Source organism: Convolutriloba macropyga, chromosome 8, assembly GCF_964194025.1.
Source record: "Convolutriloba macropyga chromosome 8, txConMacr16.3, whole genome shotgun sequence".
Taxonomy (NCBI): Eukaryota; Metazoa; Xenacoelomorpha; order Acoela; family Convolutidae; genus Convolutriloba; species Convolutriloba macropyga.
In genome coordinates, this window is record NC_134475.1 from 60,992,469 (window position 1) to 61,010,110 (window position 17,642).

The 17,642-nt window shown below is 32.4% G+C and overlaps 2 protein-coding genes across 2 annotated transcripts in view; one reads left to right on the top strand and one right to left on the bottom strand.

Annotated features, from left to right (window-relative positions):
- The window catches only part of LOC142344897 (uncharacterized), a 217,429-nt gene that overhangs the window by 182,404 nt on the left and 17,383 nt on the right, over nucleotides 1-17,642 (bottom strand). The window contains exons 6-11 of the mRNA XM_075396946.1: nucleotides 16,374-16,543; nucleotides 13,384-13,446; nucleotides 13,001-13,211; nucleotides 12,082-12,296; nucleotides 7,250-7,442; nucleotides 3,234-3,470 (exon numbers count right to left, since the gene is read on the bottom strand). Coding sequence (XP_075253061.1) covers nucleotides 3,234-3,470; nucleotides 7,250-7,442; nucleotides 12,082-12,296; nucleotides 13,001-13,211; nucleotides 13,384-13,446; nucleotides 16,374-16,543 — 1,089 coding nt within the window. The remainder of the gene's footprint in view (nucleotides 1-3,233; nucleotides 3,471-7,249; nucleotides 7,443-12,081; nucleotides 12,297-13,000; nucleotides 13,212-13,383; nucleotides 13,447-16,373; nucleotides 16,544-17,642) is intronic.
- Nucleotides 1-17,642, top strand: part of LOC142344898 (inositol monophosphatase 1-like) — a 599,876-nt gene that overhangs the window by 99,885 nt on the left and 482,349 nt on the right. The window lies entirely within an intron of this gene.

Below are 17,642 nucleotides of genomic sequence, written 5' to 3' on the forward strand. Positions count from 1 at the left end.
AGAATGTTCCAACATACCTCTCAGCGTTCACAAAACTTTTTCTTTGATCTCAGAAGTAAAGTTCTTTTTACTATCAGCTTTGAAGCAATTTTTGGGGATAAACATTGATTACAACTTTCTTCAATATGAAAACTAAAAAAATCAGAACTCCTAGTTTGATATAGTTTTAGAAGATTTAAAATCACATGCATTGTCAAAAATTTGCAATATGGTACAGCTTTTAAGACAGTTAAAATTGAACGAGAGCAATCAGCCGAAAAAAAATTATCTTAGACAAAAACAGACGGTAATTTGCATTAACAGATTACAGCGAGCAGTTTAGACGCTAGAAATAGCAAACAAGTAATCAGCAAGCAAGCAAACAAGTAAGTAGCAAACAAATAAATAATTGACTTTCATCTATTTTTTTGGCTGTAAAATGTACTCAATTCAATCAATCTGTACCGATCAGTTTATATCAAGATTCAGATGAAAAATTTGATCATCAAATATTAACCGAAAGACAAGAAATCATCAAATATAAAAGCTGTTAGGTTTTGCGTTTTTGGCGAGGATATGCTTTCAACTTATTATAAAATATTTGTCCTACATTAGAACAATTTCTAATTTAAATTACTTTAAACCAAACATTTTTTTTTCGATGTTTACGTGACAAATTGAAGAACACGAGTGAAATTAAAGTTTTTGACATTTTCAAACTGAACTGCCCACTTCCATTTCAAATAAGTCACGCTGGTGGTGTCTGTAATTCAATTATGCAATCAATTTTGTGTCAATTAGAAAAAGTAACTTTTGATGTGAAACAAAAACGAGTTGAGAAAAACGTTGAAGTGTTCAAAAAGATATCTTTTTATTGGTATTTTCTCAATCGACAGTTTTTTTCTTCTCTTCTTGTTACCAATTCCTCATATGAAATCAAATGAGCTTGCTATAGTAATGTAGGGTCATAAATTAACTTAAGGACCGGTTTTTAAACTAGTATTTTTTTCTGCAGCAAGTGAGAAAAAATCTACCTCACAGAATTACTTGTTTGTTTATATGAGTGAAAGTACATCAAAGAATCCTGTAGAATTTCTACTTAATTTGACCAGTTAATAACTTCAAGGATTAAAATGGATTTAATCTCAAGTCAGAAGGGTTGAAAAAAAAATTTCCTCGTACTTTCCTCAAGTGGTTGCATTTCCCGGTGATATGTCTTTGAATGACCCTAGAAGAAAAAAATGCTCGAAGATTACTATAACAATAAACACCTAAAAATAATACGGTAATGCACAAATGAAAAAATGTTTTGCGCACACTTGCGGAAAAATTTACTAGTAAAATTTGATTTTCACTTCTGCAATTTACTTTCCAGACCTTAGGTTTTCTGAAGGCGAAAATATACTTGTGACTTCTTCACCTTCTTTCACATTTTCTCTTGACAAAAATTAGAGGTCAACTGCCGACTAGGAGAGAACTTAACCTTAAAAATTATTTGAAGCATCAGGAATAATCAAGATAATACAGCATTGAAAAAAAGAGACAAATTTTCCTTTATCTCATGAACAAATTGACGTTACTCTGTTTTTCCTCTACGACACGTAAACTAAAGATGAACATTTGACTGAAAAAAAGGCGGCCTGGCATATATATATATATATATATATATATATATATATATATATATATATATATATATGTGTGTGTGTGTGTGTGTGTGTGTGTGTGTGTATAAATATATATATATTCCCCTTTTAAAAAAGTAAGAAAAATTAAAGCTAAGAAATTTCAGTGGTTGATTTTCTGGAGAGTATTGTTAATCTCAAAATTACTGGATGCAATTGACTAGTTTTTTAAAATGCATTAATTTTTTGAAAACCCACTTAGAAAATTGCCATTTTGTTTTCAACTTACGTAAATAGTGTTTATCTATTTTTCAGAAATCGCAAATTTTTCAATCGACGCTTTGAAATCAAAGATGGTTCAAAGTTTTTCTTTAGAACAGCGAAAGACATTTTCAGTGTTCTGCTTTGATTTCACCCAGCTGTTTTAGAGACCATTTCTCGAGCCAATTATAGTGAGTGATGCATGTTAAATGGGTGTATTGAAGCTTTGTTCTCATCTTTCTGATCGCTCAAAAACGCATAGTAAATAATCTTAAATCGAACTTAATATGAAGACTGGTTTAACATATATATATATATATATATATATATATATATATATGTGTGTGTGTGTGTGTAAATATATATATTCCCCTTTTAAAAAAGTAAGAAAAATTAAAGCTAAGAAATTTCAGTGGTTGATTTTCTGGCGAGTATTGTTAATCTCAAAATTACTGGATGCAATTGACTAGTTTTTTAAAATGCATTAGTTTTTTGAAAACCCACTTAGAAAATTGCCAGCTTGTTTTCAACTTATGTAAATAGTGTTTATCTATTTTTCTGAAATCGCAAATTTTTCAATCGACGCTTTGAAATCAAAGATGGTTCAAAGTTTTTCTTTAGAACAGCGACACCCAGCTGTTTTAGAGACCATTTCTCGAGCCAATTATAGTGAGTGATGCATGTTAAATGCGTGTATTGAAGCTTTGTTCTCATCTTTCTGATCGCTCAAAAACGCATAGAAAATAATCTTAAATCGAACTTAATATGAAGACTGGTTTTTAAAATAGCTTTTTACGAGCTGAAAAATTTAATTTTTAAAAAACTTGATGGTGATACTGTGCTGATGAGAATATTTCAAATTTATTTGTAACAAAAAGTTTTTGCAAACTCCGGCGTTATTTTGAACCTCCGGCTTTATTTTGAACAAAGCTCATATACATTTTTAATGAGAACATAAGTAGTATGCACAACTTTTAAATCATTTGTTTCACTAACCTCATCCGTTGACAGTTTTTGGGATCATTTTCTTTAGTGTAGCCCCCAACCCCCCCCCCCCCCTGAGTACATTATGGGGCCCCACCCTCATTTATCAAGCACGTGGCAATACATAGCTTATCATCTTTACAAACTTATACTTGGTCATATTTTTGAATTGTCTTTTAATATATTTAAATTTCAAAAACTTATTTTCAAAAATTTACAAAAAAATTATGAACTATGTGTGATCATACTGTGAGTTTACAATGTACATGATGTTTCAAAAAAAAGGTCTTAGGATACTATGTTCCAGTACTGAATTTAAGATTTACTACTGGAATGTTATGAATCAGTACTGTTCCTCGATATCGCTAATGTTCGGGTACTTACAACAACAATCTCCCCTATTGAGGACGTTGATACTGGTCACCAAAGTGCTGTGGTCCAACTCGTAAACTGCATAGGTCTGATTTGGTATTCGATATTCAGCATGAAAGCAGGAACCGTATCCCATTCTAGTCTTGGTGAACTCTCTGTTCAAGGTCTTGTCAATGGTCCAGGACCAATGGTATGTTTTCTTAGAGTAAGCATGAACAGGAAATATTTCAGTCTCGTTACTAACGTCCCCTAGAACGACAAATAAACTATTAATACATATAAAATTCAATACATGAAATTACATGTAAAGAACCAAAAAAATCTCCAAAATGTTTACAAGAACAATAAAATACAACTTACGCTGACGAAACAAATATTCACGGCTGAATTATTTAATTAAACGAAACAAGGGCGACTCGTGCAATTCTGTGCGTGGCAATCAGAACGTTCCAAAAGTGATTGTTCAATATAAACATGGGTTAGACGCGTTAATAATATTTTAATATAAAAAAAATAGAAACAAGATCGCTTCTTGCTTCAAAAATTGCTCTAAGCCAAGAATAACCAAAAGAAAACTATCGAAAGATGATCATCAGTAATTTTCAGCGGATTTTCAGTCATCGGGACTTTTTATTTCAAAAACTGCCTCTCGGAAAATTTTTGTAACGGATCAAGAAATGCGTCGAAATGAGCATTGGATACGAAAAAACGACACTTAAAAGACTAAAGAAAAAGATCAGTACCATTAAAAAAAACTACGCAAGTTTTCAACTTGGAAGCCGTAATATTCAAGTGGCTGGAAAGCTTAAAAACGTCATAAATAAACCCCAATTTTAAGTATCCATGTTAAGCGGAAGTCGAGAAATATATCATTCTTCATCGAAAACGGCGTATTCTAAACTTGACAAAAAACTGAACTCGGAAAAAAAATCTCCTTGAAACTTAGGACAAATTATTCCCTCTGGGCTCAACTACATATATAAATTAAAATTGAAAACACTTTTTATGGCAATAGAATTGATTGCCTAACTAAGAATATGGGAGGACATGCAAAGAACGCGAGAAAAAAATAAACCAAAACATTGTTTTTGTAGTAGACAGACAGCAGAAGGAAACATAACCTAGGACAATTTAATTCTTAAAACACTCAGAAAACCAATTTATGACAAACCAACAGAAATTTGAAACAAAAAAGGGCAATATTGGGAGTTATTGCCCTGCAATACAAAAAGAAACGCTTTTCGAGGGACTAAAAAACCTAAACTGAATCTTGAAAAAACAAATACAGGAAAACTTTTTCGTGATTTTCAATTAATAATTGAAATTTTATTCAGGTGAAAAAGTTCATTTCAACGAGAGCAAAGATCAAGCAAGCAATTTAATGACCAGTCAAAAACCAAAATTTACTCTATTTAATGCCACTGGAAAAAATGAAAACAGAGTTTTCCAAATCAAGAAAAAATGTCCGCAAATCGCTCTTCAATTACTTTTTAAGCTATAGAACTTGCACCTAAGCCATCTAACAACTTTTTCACAATCTTTGAGAAACGGTTTCAATTGTTTCGATAAGGGAAGAAAGCCTGACGTTTGTGTTTAGGGCAATACTCAATTTCTCAGAAACTTCTTATGGGTGAAATTATCTATTTAAAAGTTTTTGAGAATCGCGTATCAATCAGAAAAGAAGAGTTATTAAGCAATAAAGGCCATTACGCTTTCAAAAAATTTAATTTGTCAAAAAAAGCGTGCAAACCTCTTATTAATGCGTCCAATTTCCATTAAAAAACGCAGAAAAAATTCTAATAATCACAAAAGTTAAAAACACAAGAGGACAAAAGCCGGAAAAACATATCCGGCAGATTGCCGGAAAATAGCAGCGGTTGATTCCCATAACCACGGGATTATGGTTGACAGGTAAGAAAAAAATAATGGAAAAAAAGATTTTGTAGAAAAACAATTTTAAAGAGCAAACTATCTCATAGTGAGACAATACAGGAGCTAGTATCAATGCAAATAAGCATTACAGATGGTAACTAAGACTTATAGGAACCAAGTTTGAGAAACAGGCATCTAAAACTGGGCTTTATGGGTTTCTCCCGTTTCTATTTCTGATATCGATATTTGATACTGAGCTTGTTTTTTTACATTGCTTTGCTGCGCAACTGCTTTCTAAAAGCACTTTGAGCAGAATGAGAAAAGAGTGAAAGTAGCCTAGAGTGAAAGTAGACATTTTGCGTCGAAACGATTTCGCGCAAAATGTTGAACAAGCTGCGAACTAAGGTAAAGCGAAAAAATTTATTCGACGAAGTAAATACATAGCAAGACAAGTCCTGACGTACATTTCAAGAAATTTTCATTGACTAAACTAAAAACTAGACCTAGAATGGACTTTGAGTGAGTAGGGAAAACGATTTCCAAAAAAATCAGATCAAAAAATAAAAACAGAAAATCAATGACAAAATGCCGCATGTGAACAAAAAACCGGATCTATTTTGCTTCGCCCCCGCCCCCCCCCCACCTTAGTGAGCTTATGTTTTTTACGCCCCCCAGGAGCACGTGCTCTTTTCTTGCATAATAACATGCTATATAACATGTAATTTGTAACTGGGGGGCGTAAAAAACACTGGGGGCCAAAACAGAATAGATCTAAAAATACCACCAGCGAGAAATCGAAATTTGGTTCGAAAATCGAAGAAACAGTAAAAATTAAAGTGAAATCGCCTCATCTGAACATAAAAACTACAAGCGAGAAAGCGAAATTTTGTTCAAACACCGATTTCTTACTCTACTTGAGAATTAAAGTAAAATATTTCACGCCGCAAAACCACTCGCTTTTTCGCTCAAATTCCTGTTTCGGCGTGACCAAAATCACCACTCTAATTTGACTTCAAATATCATGAAAATGTGTAAACAGGTCGTAAAAAAGAAGACAGCGCCCCAATACAATTCAAATTCTTTGAGTTGTAAAAAAAACATAGGAGCGCTATAATAGCCGGCTGAGAAGTTGAGGCGGCTATTAATAACTGAAATTGAGCCCCAGGGCCCAATTCGAATTTAGAAGAAGTAGATTCGGAGGAACATAATAAGAGAACATTGACCGTCATCTTTGCAAAGACACAAAATCTTAACAGTGCGTGTTACTTTGATGAAGCAGATTCTGGTGCGGCTTAAAGAGATAGATACTAAAATCAACAACACTGAACATTACACCTGGTAAACAAACTAGCATTGAAAAAATAACAAAAATAAAAAATAGATTGATAAAAAAGGGTGTTATGGGTTTATTCCGCTTTTATCGTTTTTTTAACAATGACTCTCACCATTTTAGATTGCTTTGCTGAACAACTGCTCTTTAAATTCAAACTTAGCAGGATTAGAGAAAAATGAAAATAGTTTTTTTTTAATCACTTTTTAAGGTATAGTATTTGGACCTAAGCCGCCTGACAAATTTTTCGCAATCTTTGAGAAACGGTTTCAATTATTTCGCTAAGTGCAAAGAAAGACTGACGTTCGTGTTTGGTGTGAGACTCGATTTTCAGAAATTTATGGGTGCAATTATTTAGTCAAAAGTCTTTTATAACATTGTATAATTCAGAAAAGGAAAAGTTATTACGAAGAAAAGGCCTTCGCGCTATTTAAAAACTTAATTCGTCAAAAAATGCAAACGATTCGCGTTTTTTGACATTGACTCCGTTCACTTTAAATTGCTTTGCTGCTCTTTAGCTTCTTTAAAATGCTTTTTAAATTCTCTGTACACCAAACAGTTTGAAAAATTATTAAAATTGGTGTACTGTCAGAGATTTTTCTATGCATTATGTTCTTCCAAACATCACAAACCGAAGACTTCTTCAAAGCAAGATTCAATCAACTAAAAACACTATTTCGTGCCTTTAATTCAATTTTAATTTTTTTTACAATTCTGCCAGTTTGCAGTCTACTAAAAATTCTGAAACCAACCCCAGACAAAGTGCAGGAATAGATGCATATCACTCATTCACAAAAATAAAAAAGAAATGAGTGAATAAGCTTACAGAAGGGATTTGGTGTGCTACCGCAAGTTTCAAGCTCTTCATCAGTTAGACGTCTGTGCTTGGCCCGGAGCATGACTTTATTCACATACAGTCTACTAATAGCAGACACTTTGTGATTGAACTGTCCCGATTCTTTGTCCTCGTTCTCAATGGAGAGGTAACAACTTGATTTCCCATTGCAGTCCGTTGCTGCCTGAAAAGATTTGACCCGTCATCCCATTTGTTCAACGTGCTCTCAAAAATGCGTTTAAGTTAAATAAAACGCTTCTATCTACAAACCACTCGTCAAGCTTTCTTTTTCACTTCAATCGTTTTTTTGTCATCGGACTATTCAAGTTCAGGAAAGGTAAGAAAAACCATCAAAAAAGAATAAGTTTTCAAATACAATAACTCATATAAACTACTCACTACCAGCAAGAAATGATAGGTAGGTATCATGAGCTATTATACAAAAAAAACGGTTGTACGTCAATTCACCCGCGATTTATGTACCCGCTCCTTCACCCTATTTTAATTTCACTCGTACATAATTTAAGCTGTTCATCTATTTACTCAAAACCTACGTATAATTAATTTTAAGCATTAATCACAAAATCCGCTACCCATGCCATAAGTTTTCCTTATCTTAAAGTTAGCAGTTATATTGAAACAAGGAGGGATGATTACTAATAATAAAAAATTGTTTACTGGTGTCTTTATAAGAATCAATAAAGTTGAAAAATATCTTAGCACGTGAAATTCGATGATTAGCCAGTTTTTTGTAAACAGTCTAATCATTTAGGTCACCTGGAAAAAATATTGGTTTGAAAGTGTTGAAATATCGGGACAGCATCCGAATTCTTAAAATCAAATTAGCCTAATACAACTTTTTTAAATAAATTAGAGAAATCGGCCCTTTTATTAAGAACATATTTCTTCTGCAAAACAGGATGGTTTCTCCGAGAAGAAAACGAGCAAAAAACGAGGATTTTTTTTTTGAAAAATTCTTAATTCCAAAAATTTAATCCAAAACTTAAAAAAAACCTGATTAGAACTTGAAAAACCTGATTAAGAAACGGTTAAAAACTATTTTTTTTTTCTAAATGGAAATTAGAGTAGTAATTTTGGGGTTTAGATCATTAGCTTTTCGATTATTTGAAAGGAACTTTATCCGCCTTCTCTTGATCCCGTGTTGATCAGCCTTATCTATCGCCTAATTATTAGTGCCTTATCAACGATTTTTCAGAGCCTTCATTTTTTCAAACGCAAAAATCAAACTGAAGTAGAAAAGTATTAAAATTTTGTTTATTTTTCAAACCCCGTAAATCGCGTAGCATACACTTTCCTCACCCAGGAACCAAATTTGACATTTTGTTTTTGTGAATTGTACAAAAAATAAAAAGAATCTCAAGTAAGTCAAATTTTATGTAAAAAAGCAAGAAAAAAGTGTAAATTTGGTTGATGTTTTCTTATTTCTACATTGCTACGCAGTAAAATTTATTTAAAATATTTTAAAGAATCACATAGATAACTGAGAGATATCGTTCGAACAGGGCATGGATTCAGCTTCAGTATTCACCTTTAATGTTTTCATTTGTTCTTGGAATAAGAACTGCTTTAATGAGAACTACTGATAATCAAAGAAAATTCATCATTGTTCACAGTAACAGTGGAGTTACTGTGAAAAACGTAATGATCACTTGACGTAATGACGTAATGTCACTCATTTGACGTAATGATCACTCATTTAATGAATTTCAATTACTCTATCCTGGATATAAAAATAAATTGACCAAACTTTACTCGCAACAGTAAAATGAAAGCAACTAAGTAAAAATGGGTTTCTGAGAGTTGCCGCAAAATAGCCGCCGATGATTCCCATAATAACGATTGGGATTGAAACAACAGAGAAACTAATGAAAAAAAAAAGATTTTTCGTACACAAACATTTTCAAAGTGCGAACTATTTTGATGTCATTTTGGAAAGGAACATACTCCTGTTTCGTATTGAAAAGACACAGGGGCTAGTATCAATAACAAAAAGCATTAACGATGGTTACTCAGAACAAAGTTTGAGTAACGGGCATCTAAAATTGGGCTCTGTTCTTTTTGAATTGCTTTGCTGAGCAACTGCTGTCTAAAACCACTTTTAGCAGAATGAAAGAAGAGTAAAACTACCCTAGAGAAGTCAAAAAGATTTTACGCAAAATGTTCGAAAAAGCTGTGAACTAAGGTACAGCAAAGAAAAATTATTCGACGAAGTAAAAAAACATAGCAGGACAAGTCCAGAAATACAATTAAAAAATTTGAATGACAAACTTAAAAGTACTCTACCTGAACACCAGATCAATTGAACAATGCTACCCACAACACCAACAAAATCATCAGATAAAATTGAGAAACTAAAACAATCGAACAAATTAAACAAAAATATACTCAGTACTAAAACTCTTGAAGCTTTTACCACAAAGGCAAAACTTCATCCCTTTAAAAATATCAATTTCAAATATATGTTCAAAACCATTTTTTTAAATCGGTCAGTATTATATCTGCATGACCTGAAAAAAATTATTGGCCCTTGAATATCGAAAAATTTAAAAAATGAAATCAATTGCAAACTTTAACAAAATTTTGCTGAAAATCGTGATATTATTATCTTCAGATTCATTTCTGTGTCTCTATAGGTTATCCATTATCCAAAATCCAAGCATTAAAAAAATCATTGGCTCAAAGATCGATAGGCAATAATTGTTAGAAAAAATCAAAAATTCAAAAAAATAAAAATTCATTCTATTAAAATGTTGAAAACAGTTCAAAAGCCCCCTAGCAACTATCAAAAAACAAACTATCAAAACCTGGATGAGGTTAGCTGGCCAATGAGGCAAGAAAAATTGAATAAAAGAAAAATGTTGAGAAAAAACTTTAAAAAATTTGCAAACTTTATCAAAAGATTTCTAAAATTCGAAAAGTTAAAATGTTGAAAACAAATCCATTGAAACTAACAACCATTCAGTAACTTTTTTATCGGAAGTGGAATGGAATTTCTGGCACTTGAGAATGGACAATTATCAGAAATTGACAAAAACTTAAGGAAATCTTGAAAAAATTGCAGATCTTATCAAAGAAATACCAAAATTCGAGACACTAAAATGTTGAAAACCAATCCATTATTACTAGAAACTATGCAGTTCTCTATTATCAAACTGCAAAGGACATTTCTTGGCCACTGAAGCTGGAAAAACAAAAAATGACAAAAATTTTCAAACTTAAAAAAAATTGCAAAAAATTAGCATCATTTTGCGTGTTTGTATTTGTAGTACCAAAACATATAGCTCATAAAATGGTCATGACAAGTAATCTTGTCTCGCAAAAGTCCTTCATTATTTTTCAAAAACATCAAACTAAGACTAATCAAACAAAACCTGAAAAAAAAACAAGAAATATTGCAACATTTTGAGCCCAAAACTCCTAAAAATGAACTTTTAACTTTAAATTAGGGCAATCACAGCAGCTGCGCCACCCTAAGCACTTTGAGGACTACTGAAGCCCACCTTGGGCCTCTAATGAAACTTAATGCCCCCTGGGCTTTACCTCTTTATCCGGTTTTGATAGATCAAAGTCATTGAAAAATGTGTGAACACATCTTAAAAAAACAAAGCAGGACAAGTCCTGACGTACAATTCAAAGAATTTTCATTGAATAAACAATACACCAGACCTAGAACGGACTATGAGTTAATTCGGAAAACCATTTCTGAAAAAAATCAGATAAAAAAGCAAAAAAAACAGAAGAACAAAAAATCAATGTCAGAATGCCGTCGAAAACAAAAAAACCACTAGCGAGAAATGTAAACTTGATTCTGACAAAAAAATTAGGCCTAGACAGAACTATGAATGGATTGGAAAAACCAATGAGAAAAAATCCGATCCATAAAGTTGAAAAAAAACATTAAAAACCAAAGTGAAATTGCCGCACGTGAACAAAAAAACAACTAGCGAGAAAGCGAATTTTCGTTCAAACACCGTTTTCTCACTCTACTTTAAAATTAGAGCCAAAAAATTTTACGCCACAAACCCACTCACTTTTTCGCTCCAATTCCTGTTTCGGCGTGACCAAAATCACTACTCCAATTTGACTTCAAAAATCATGAAAATGTGTGAACAGATCTTATAAAAAAAAGACAGCGCCCCAATACAATTCAAATTGTTTGAATTGTACAAATTCTTTGAATTGTAAAAAAAGACAGTTCCCCAATACAATTCAAATTCTTTGAATTGTACAAATTCTTTGAATTGTTGAAAAAGACAGCTCCCCAATACAATTCAAATTCTTTGAATTGTAAAAATTTCTGTCCATTTTTCAGTTTTTCTTAGCTGCTGACGAAATCAGTTTTCTTGCTACTTTAGCTGTTTTACAAATTTATTTTTTATATCCAGATTCCTAATAAAACATTTATTCCATATTCCTTTTCAATTTCCTATTTTAAAAGGTCATATAATTAATAGCGGAAAAAGTGAACAAAATGGAAACTTTAAAAATTAACTTTTCCCCAAGGAACCAAAAAATGTCTCTCCAACAAACAAATTCAGTTTTTCAAAGGCTTTCCAATGATACCACTTTTTTATCTCCCCACAAAACATATCAATCTGGCAAAATTGGCTCAACAAAGAAGATAAATTTGGAGGATTGGAACAATAAAATCGGGGTTAAATGAGAGAGGCGTGAATTAATCTGGGGTTAAGCATAGGGTGTGAAAAGGCGGGATACTAAAATATGTCGGCAAAAATTCTCGTATAATTGCCATGAAACTGGCTATTTTTTACGGAACTGTTCATCAATTGTTTCAAACTCACAGCGGCGTAAAACTCCGGTCTCTCACACAAAAAATTTCCCTCTTTGAATGTGTGTGCATAAGTCAGTGGAGATGTGAAATCAGTCGGAGCTTCATTCTCACAACGGGAGACATCGTCAATTCCGAAGAACATTCTAGAAGGATCCAGTTTGATGGTTGTGCCTGTGGGACACGTCAAGGAGATGTTTGACCCTTGACAGACGTCTATATCGGGCACTGAATAAAAATGAAAATAAAACAAAGTTTTGGTCATGGAATCTTATTTGGTAGATTATGAGGAACTTATTGTTTTCCAAAGTTAAGCAAGTTTGATAATTTCGCTAAAATACATTTGAACAACCATTATTTTTAATTCCTCGTTAGATGCTCTACTTGGAACAGTTTCTAAAGTAGACATTATTGGTCTCGTTAGATGTCCGTCTTGTTTCTTGTACAATAACTTCTGTTGCTCAAGAAATAGCAAAAAATTATTTCTTTCTCACTGTAAAACATTCAGAAATATTGCGAATTAATATATCAGATAATCAATATACTAAGCATTGACATTATAATAATTTATAAAAAAAATTTCTTGTTCAAAAAATTCGTCGCGAACACTCAAGTACAGTTAGTTTTGATAATTTTTAGATAAACAGCTTCCCATATTTGATAAATCTGATAATTTGTCAAAAACCAAACAGCATTTTGAGCGCTACATAAGAACACTAATCGTTATCGTTATTACGGAGCAAAATGTTGAAAAATGAACAAAACAGTTCAGCCAAGAAAACACGGAGCAAAATGGTTTAAAATGACCACAAAAAAAAAACAAAAGTAAGAGTAGAATGACAGTCGCATGTTTCAGTGCTCAGCTTGTACAATAAAAAAAGTTGGACAAAAAGTTTAATAAAACGGATGATATCCCTGATGACAAAACTTACTGGGCAAATAGTTGTTTTTCCCAGCAAAGTATCTAATCTCTCTCAACTGATCAGTGGCTATGCGATTGGCCAAAGAGGCTAAAACGACGACATCCTGGGTAACATTGACAGATGATCCCTCTGAGAAATGCTTCACAACTGTCGTGTCAATCACGTGCTCCATTTCAGAGACCAAGTTGATCGTTTTCTCCGCAGCGAACACATCGGAAGACTGAAACACGAGATTGATTTCAAACTTAAACCCATTTGAAAGAAACGGGATGGGTGGCATTAAAAACAGTTGAATTTTTTTTTTGTTAATTTCAGAGCTCTCGATAAGCGACAGCCAGAACAGATCCTAGAAATATACAATTCAAAGGCAAAACTTTACTCCGAAAAAGTACCTCGTTTTGAAAACAGAATTCGTGTCCATTGTCGTTAACTTCTTTGCAAATTGGTGGCAGCACCTGAAACATGCTCAAAAATCAGCATCAACAACATCTCAATATATTGTAGGACGAGTACTTAATGGTCACAATCAGCTTTAAAATGTTTGTAATATGCAAAACTGGATTTCATAATTTATAACCGTCCGAACGGCAACCAAAAAATCAGAATTCGTTAGAAATGGCTAATTTTTAGGGCTTGAGCGACCAATTCAGAAATATCCTTTAAAATATTATTTCACTTTTGTGCATATTAAATTTTCTAATGGATGATGTAATATTGTTGAGAGTTCAGCCGATCAATATTTGCGATCTAAGAATTGGTTGAAATAAACCTTGAAAGTATAGAAAACAAACAAGGCGGCTCGTTAATGTGCGTTCGCACATGATGTTCCGACCCGAGCTCATCTACATTTTTGACTTAATTGTCAACCAAATGAAGAGATAACAAAAATAGATGTTTGAATTTAAAAAAAAATGCTACATTTTAAGTTAATTAAACACGCTAAATTCTGCCTCGATGAAATAGCAATCATAGGTTTCATTCATGTGACATCAATAACTCATCACAATAAGTCGTATGGCAAAGAAAAATACATCAAAACCACGAAATTTTTGAGAAAACCCATAGTATCAAAGTCAAAAAATTCTACAGCTTTCAACGGAAGGCATTTAATACGCTAAATTATGCCTAGATGATGTGACGACTAGGGTGTTTGTCATTCAAAATTTATCAATAAGACATTACAACAAGTCATTGACTATGAAAACAACAACAAAAACAGGCAAAATCCAAAAGTTCGGTAGAAAATTGAGAGAAGAAAGTGTCGAAGCTATTTAAACCATAAGCTTTTTCTCTGAAAACTTTTTCAACGATCCATTGAACGTCTTCACTAAACCAATGGGAGCTATCAATATTAGGATAATGTAATACGATTTCAAAAGGAACCAAAATTACAAAAAAAATCCAAAAATTATAAAAAATTATGAAAACTCGTGCACCGAAGTAAAAAAAACCAATAGTTAGAAGACAAAACCGCTAACTAGATAAATTGTTGCTGATGTAGAAAAAAAGCGGTTCTGTCATTACCGAGACTGACTTACAATTCACGAAAATAAGCTTAAGATTGATTTATGTTCAAAAAAAAATAAAAAAATATTTTTAAAGTCTTAACAGCCATTAAACTCAAAAGCTTTCATAGGAATTCAATGAATACGCTCAGCTATGCCAAGATGTGAATACAAAGAAGTTTATGATGCCTAGGTAATCAATAAGACATCACAATATGTCTTATGACTATGAAAAAAAACAACAAATACAGGCAAAAACCAAAATTTCTTTAGAAAAATGGGAGAAGAAAGTGTTGAAGCCAATTAAACCATATTTTTTTCTCAGAAAGTTTTATCTATGATCCTTTGGACGTCTTCACTAAAGGAAGATGTAGCCATCAATATTAGGATGACGTGATAAGATTTCAAAATGAACCAATAAAATGAAATGTCCAAAAATTTTTTTTAAAAATTTGAAATCTTGTGGCATTGAAGACGTATAACCAATAGTTATTTGATAAAGCCGCCAATGAGATTAACTTATATTGCAGTGGTATGAAGGAGTTCAATCCAGTTTTGACTGAGACGAACTTACAGTTCACAAAAATAAGTTTATGATTTACTAATTTTAAAAAACTTTCGAAAATTTATTTTCAAAGTCTTAACAGCCATTAGCTGTCCACTCACAGCACTAGATAGGTTCACTTAATGCTCATTAGCAAATCTATTGCACCTTTAGTCAACAAGTTTATGCCATAGGATTACAAAACTTTAGTAAAACCTCAAAAAATAAATAAAAATTTCATTTGAAATTACGAAATTTGAGATACGAAGCCAAAAAAAAACATGAGCGATCCCTTCGAAACAAATTTTTTGTTCATTGGGCTTCAATTGATCGTAAAAAAGGTTTGTCATTACCGGAACTTCGATATTAAAAGTGTCTAGTAGTCTCTAGGTGACTTGAAAAAACAAAAAAATTGCAAAATTTTCTAAAAAAAAGAGCTCCCAAACCTAATTCGAATTTTTTTAATATATTAAACTTCCCTCTAAGACTAGAACTAGTCTTTATTATCTCCTTTCGTCTATTAAAAATCTCAAATTGATTTACTTTTTGGCGTGAAATCTAGTTTTGAATTAAATTTTTTGTAGAAAAAACGTTAATTCGAACGAAAATTACGGTAAAAGTGAATAAAAGTGAACCAAATATCCAGTGTTCACATGAAACTTTAAACCTCGATAACTCCTCGAAAAAAATGAAATTCAAAAAAGTCTTTTTAATTTCGAATTCTACGCTGGACGAGCTTTTTAATGATACCACGCACATTTCTCTACGATGAATATATCGGTCGGCCAAAATTCACGGAACAAAAAAAAACCCATTTGAGTATATAGTTCCTCCCCCCACAAGTGGGGTCGGAACAATAAATCATTAGATATCTGAGAAAAAAATTCTACCGTGAAAGACCTGACAAAGTTTTGCAACAGAATCTGAGTCACGCAACGCATTATCTCATAAGTCCCGATACGACAAATTTAACAGAAATTTGTCCTTACTCGATAAAAATTTCAGAACCACTGATGTTCAAGAGAAACGCATTCTAGATTGATCTATGCTCCTGAGATATTTTAGTCTTTATAACCATTTTTAAATTCAAATATGTAAATTTCACGAATATCACCTCAGGTTAACATTTACATATTAATCTATATATTTGAAATCACTTAAAATGATTTGTAAAAAATATGAGGATAAATAATGTTTCATTTTTGGCTGTTCGCTTTTAAACGTAGAAGTAAGAAATAAAAGATCTCAAATTTCTGTTCAATGGAATAAATTCATGCTGCCTTCTCAAAATATTACACCTGTTATTAACAATAAGAACAAAATATCAATTTACTTGAACTTGAAATTGGTCCGATTTGCACCTGCCGTCGTATCGGTCTTGCATGATGACGTAATATTTGTTGTAATAGTCATCTTCTCTCCTCCCAGGGGCCAGTTTGGTCACGAAGGAAGACGGTCCCTCGAATATAATATCGCCACCCGTTTTCTTCAAATTGTTCACAGCTTAAACGATTTTATAATAATAAATTGTTTCCATCAGTCAATAAGTAGCTTTTCACAATTACTTGTACAAATACAATCACATATTTGACTGTGGGAGAGCACTATTGGGCCGATGGCCCGTTCTCAAGTGTCTCGTTCAGTTTATCTGGATGAAAGTGATTCAAAATGAAGAAAGAAAAAAAAAGAGGAAGCACTATTTTTGAAGGTAGCATTAAACCTAGTGAAAACATTATTCTGGTTATGGAACGCCTTTGAGTTGTGATATTAAAACTCATACAACAGTCTGACTATGTCCTCATTACCCAAAATATAATTATCTAGAAATTGATGACAGAAATTTTTTGTTTCGGCAGTAGACATGTTTTCAATCTTTTCTATTATTTCATCATCGTAACCTAGAAGCATTCTTAAGACTCGCCTTATCCTAACTATTATTGAAAAACTGTGAAATAGATTTTTACCTTGAGTTATTTTGTTTTTAATCAACCGCTTGCTTTTTTAAGGCAATTTTGCATTGAGAAACCCTTTGAAATAGGTGAAATATTACATTGTCCCCTTATGTTTTTTAGTGTCTGCTTAAGAACCTCATAGGCATGTAACTCCGAGGCTAAATAGATCCTATGTTTTACTCTTTCTTCGTAAGTGCTTTCAAACTTTTTTCGATGAAAAATTAGCCGCACGATACGTTTGATAACTTTGTCTATTTCCCTAATAGTTGTGATTGTTGTTGACCCGTATATCAGGACTCCGTATTGTACTATTGGCTGTATGTATGTTTTAAACGCTTTTATCATCTGTGATTCTCTCAAAACATTTCTTAGCTTATAAAAGATAGAACAATTCGACAAAAGTTTTGTGACCACATGCTTTGAGTGCTTTGTGAAACGTAGATCATTATCTATCGTGATGCCCAGGTATTTGAAACTTTGTTTTTCTTCAATTTTAGTGTTTTTTATAAATGTTCTTGACACAACATTTTTTTGATTTTTCTTTACAAAAAGCATGCTTTTTGTTTTTTCCTTGTTCAGTGTTAGTTTATTTTTTATGAGCCAATCATTGACGTTATCTAGTGCTCTGTCGTGATCATCGTCAATTTTCG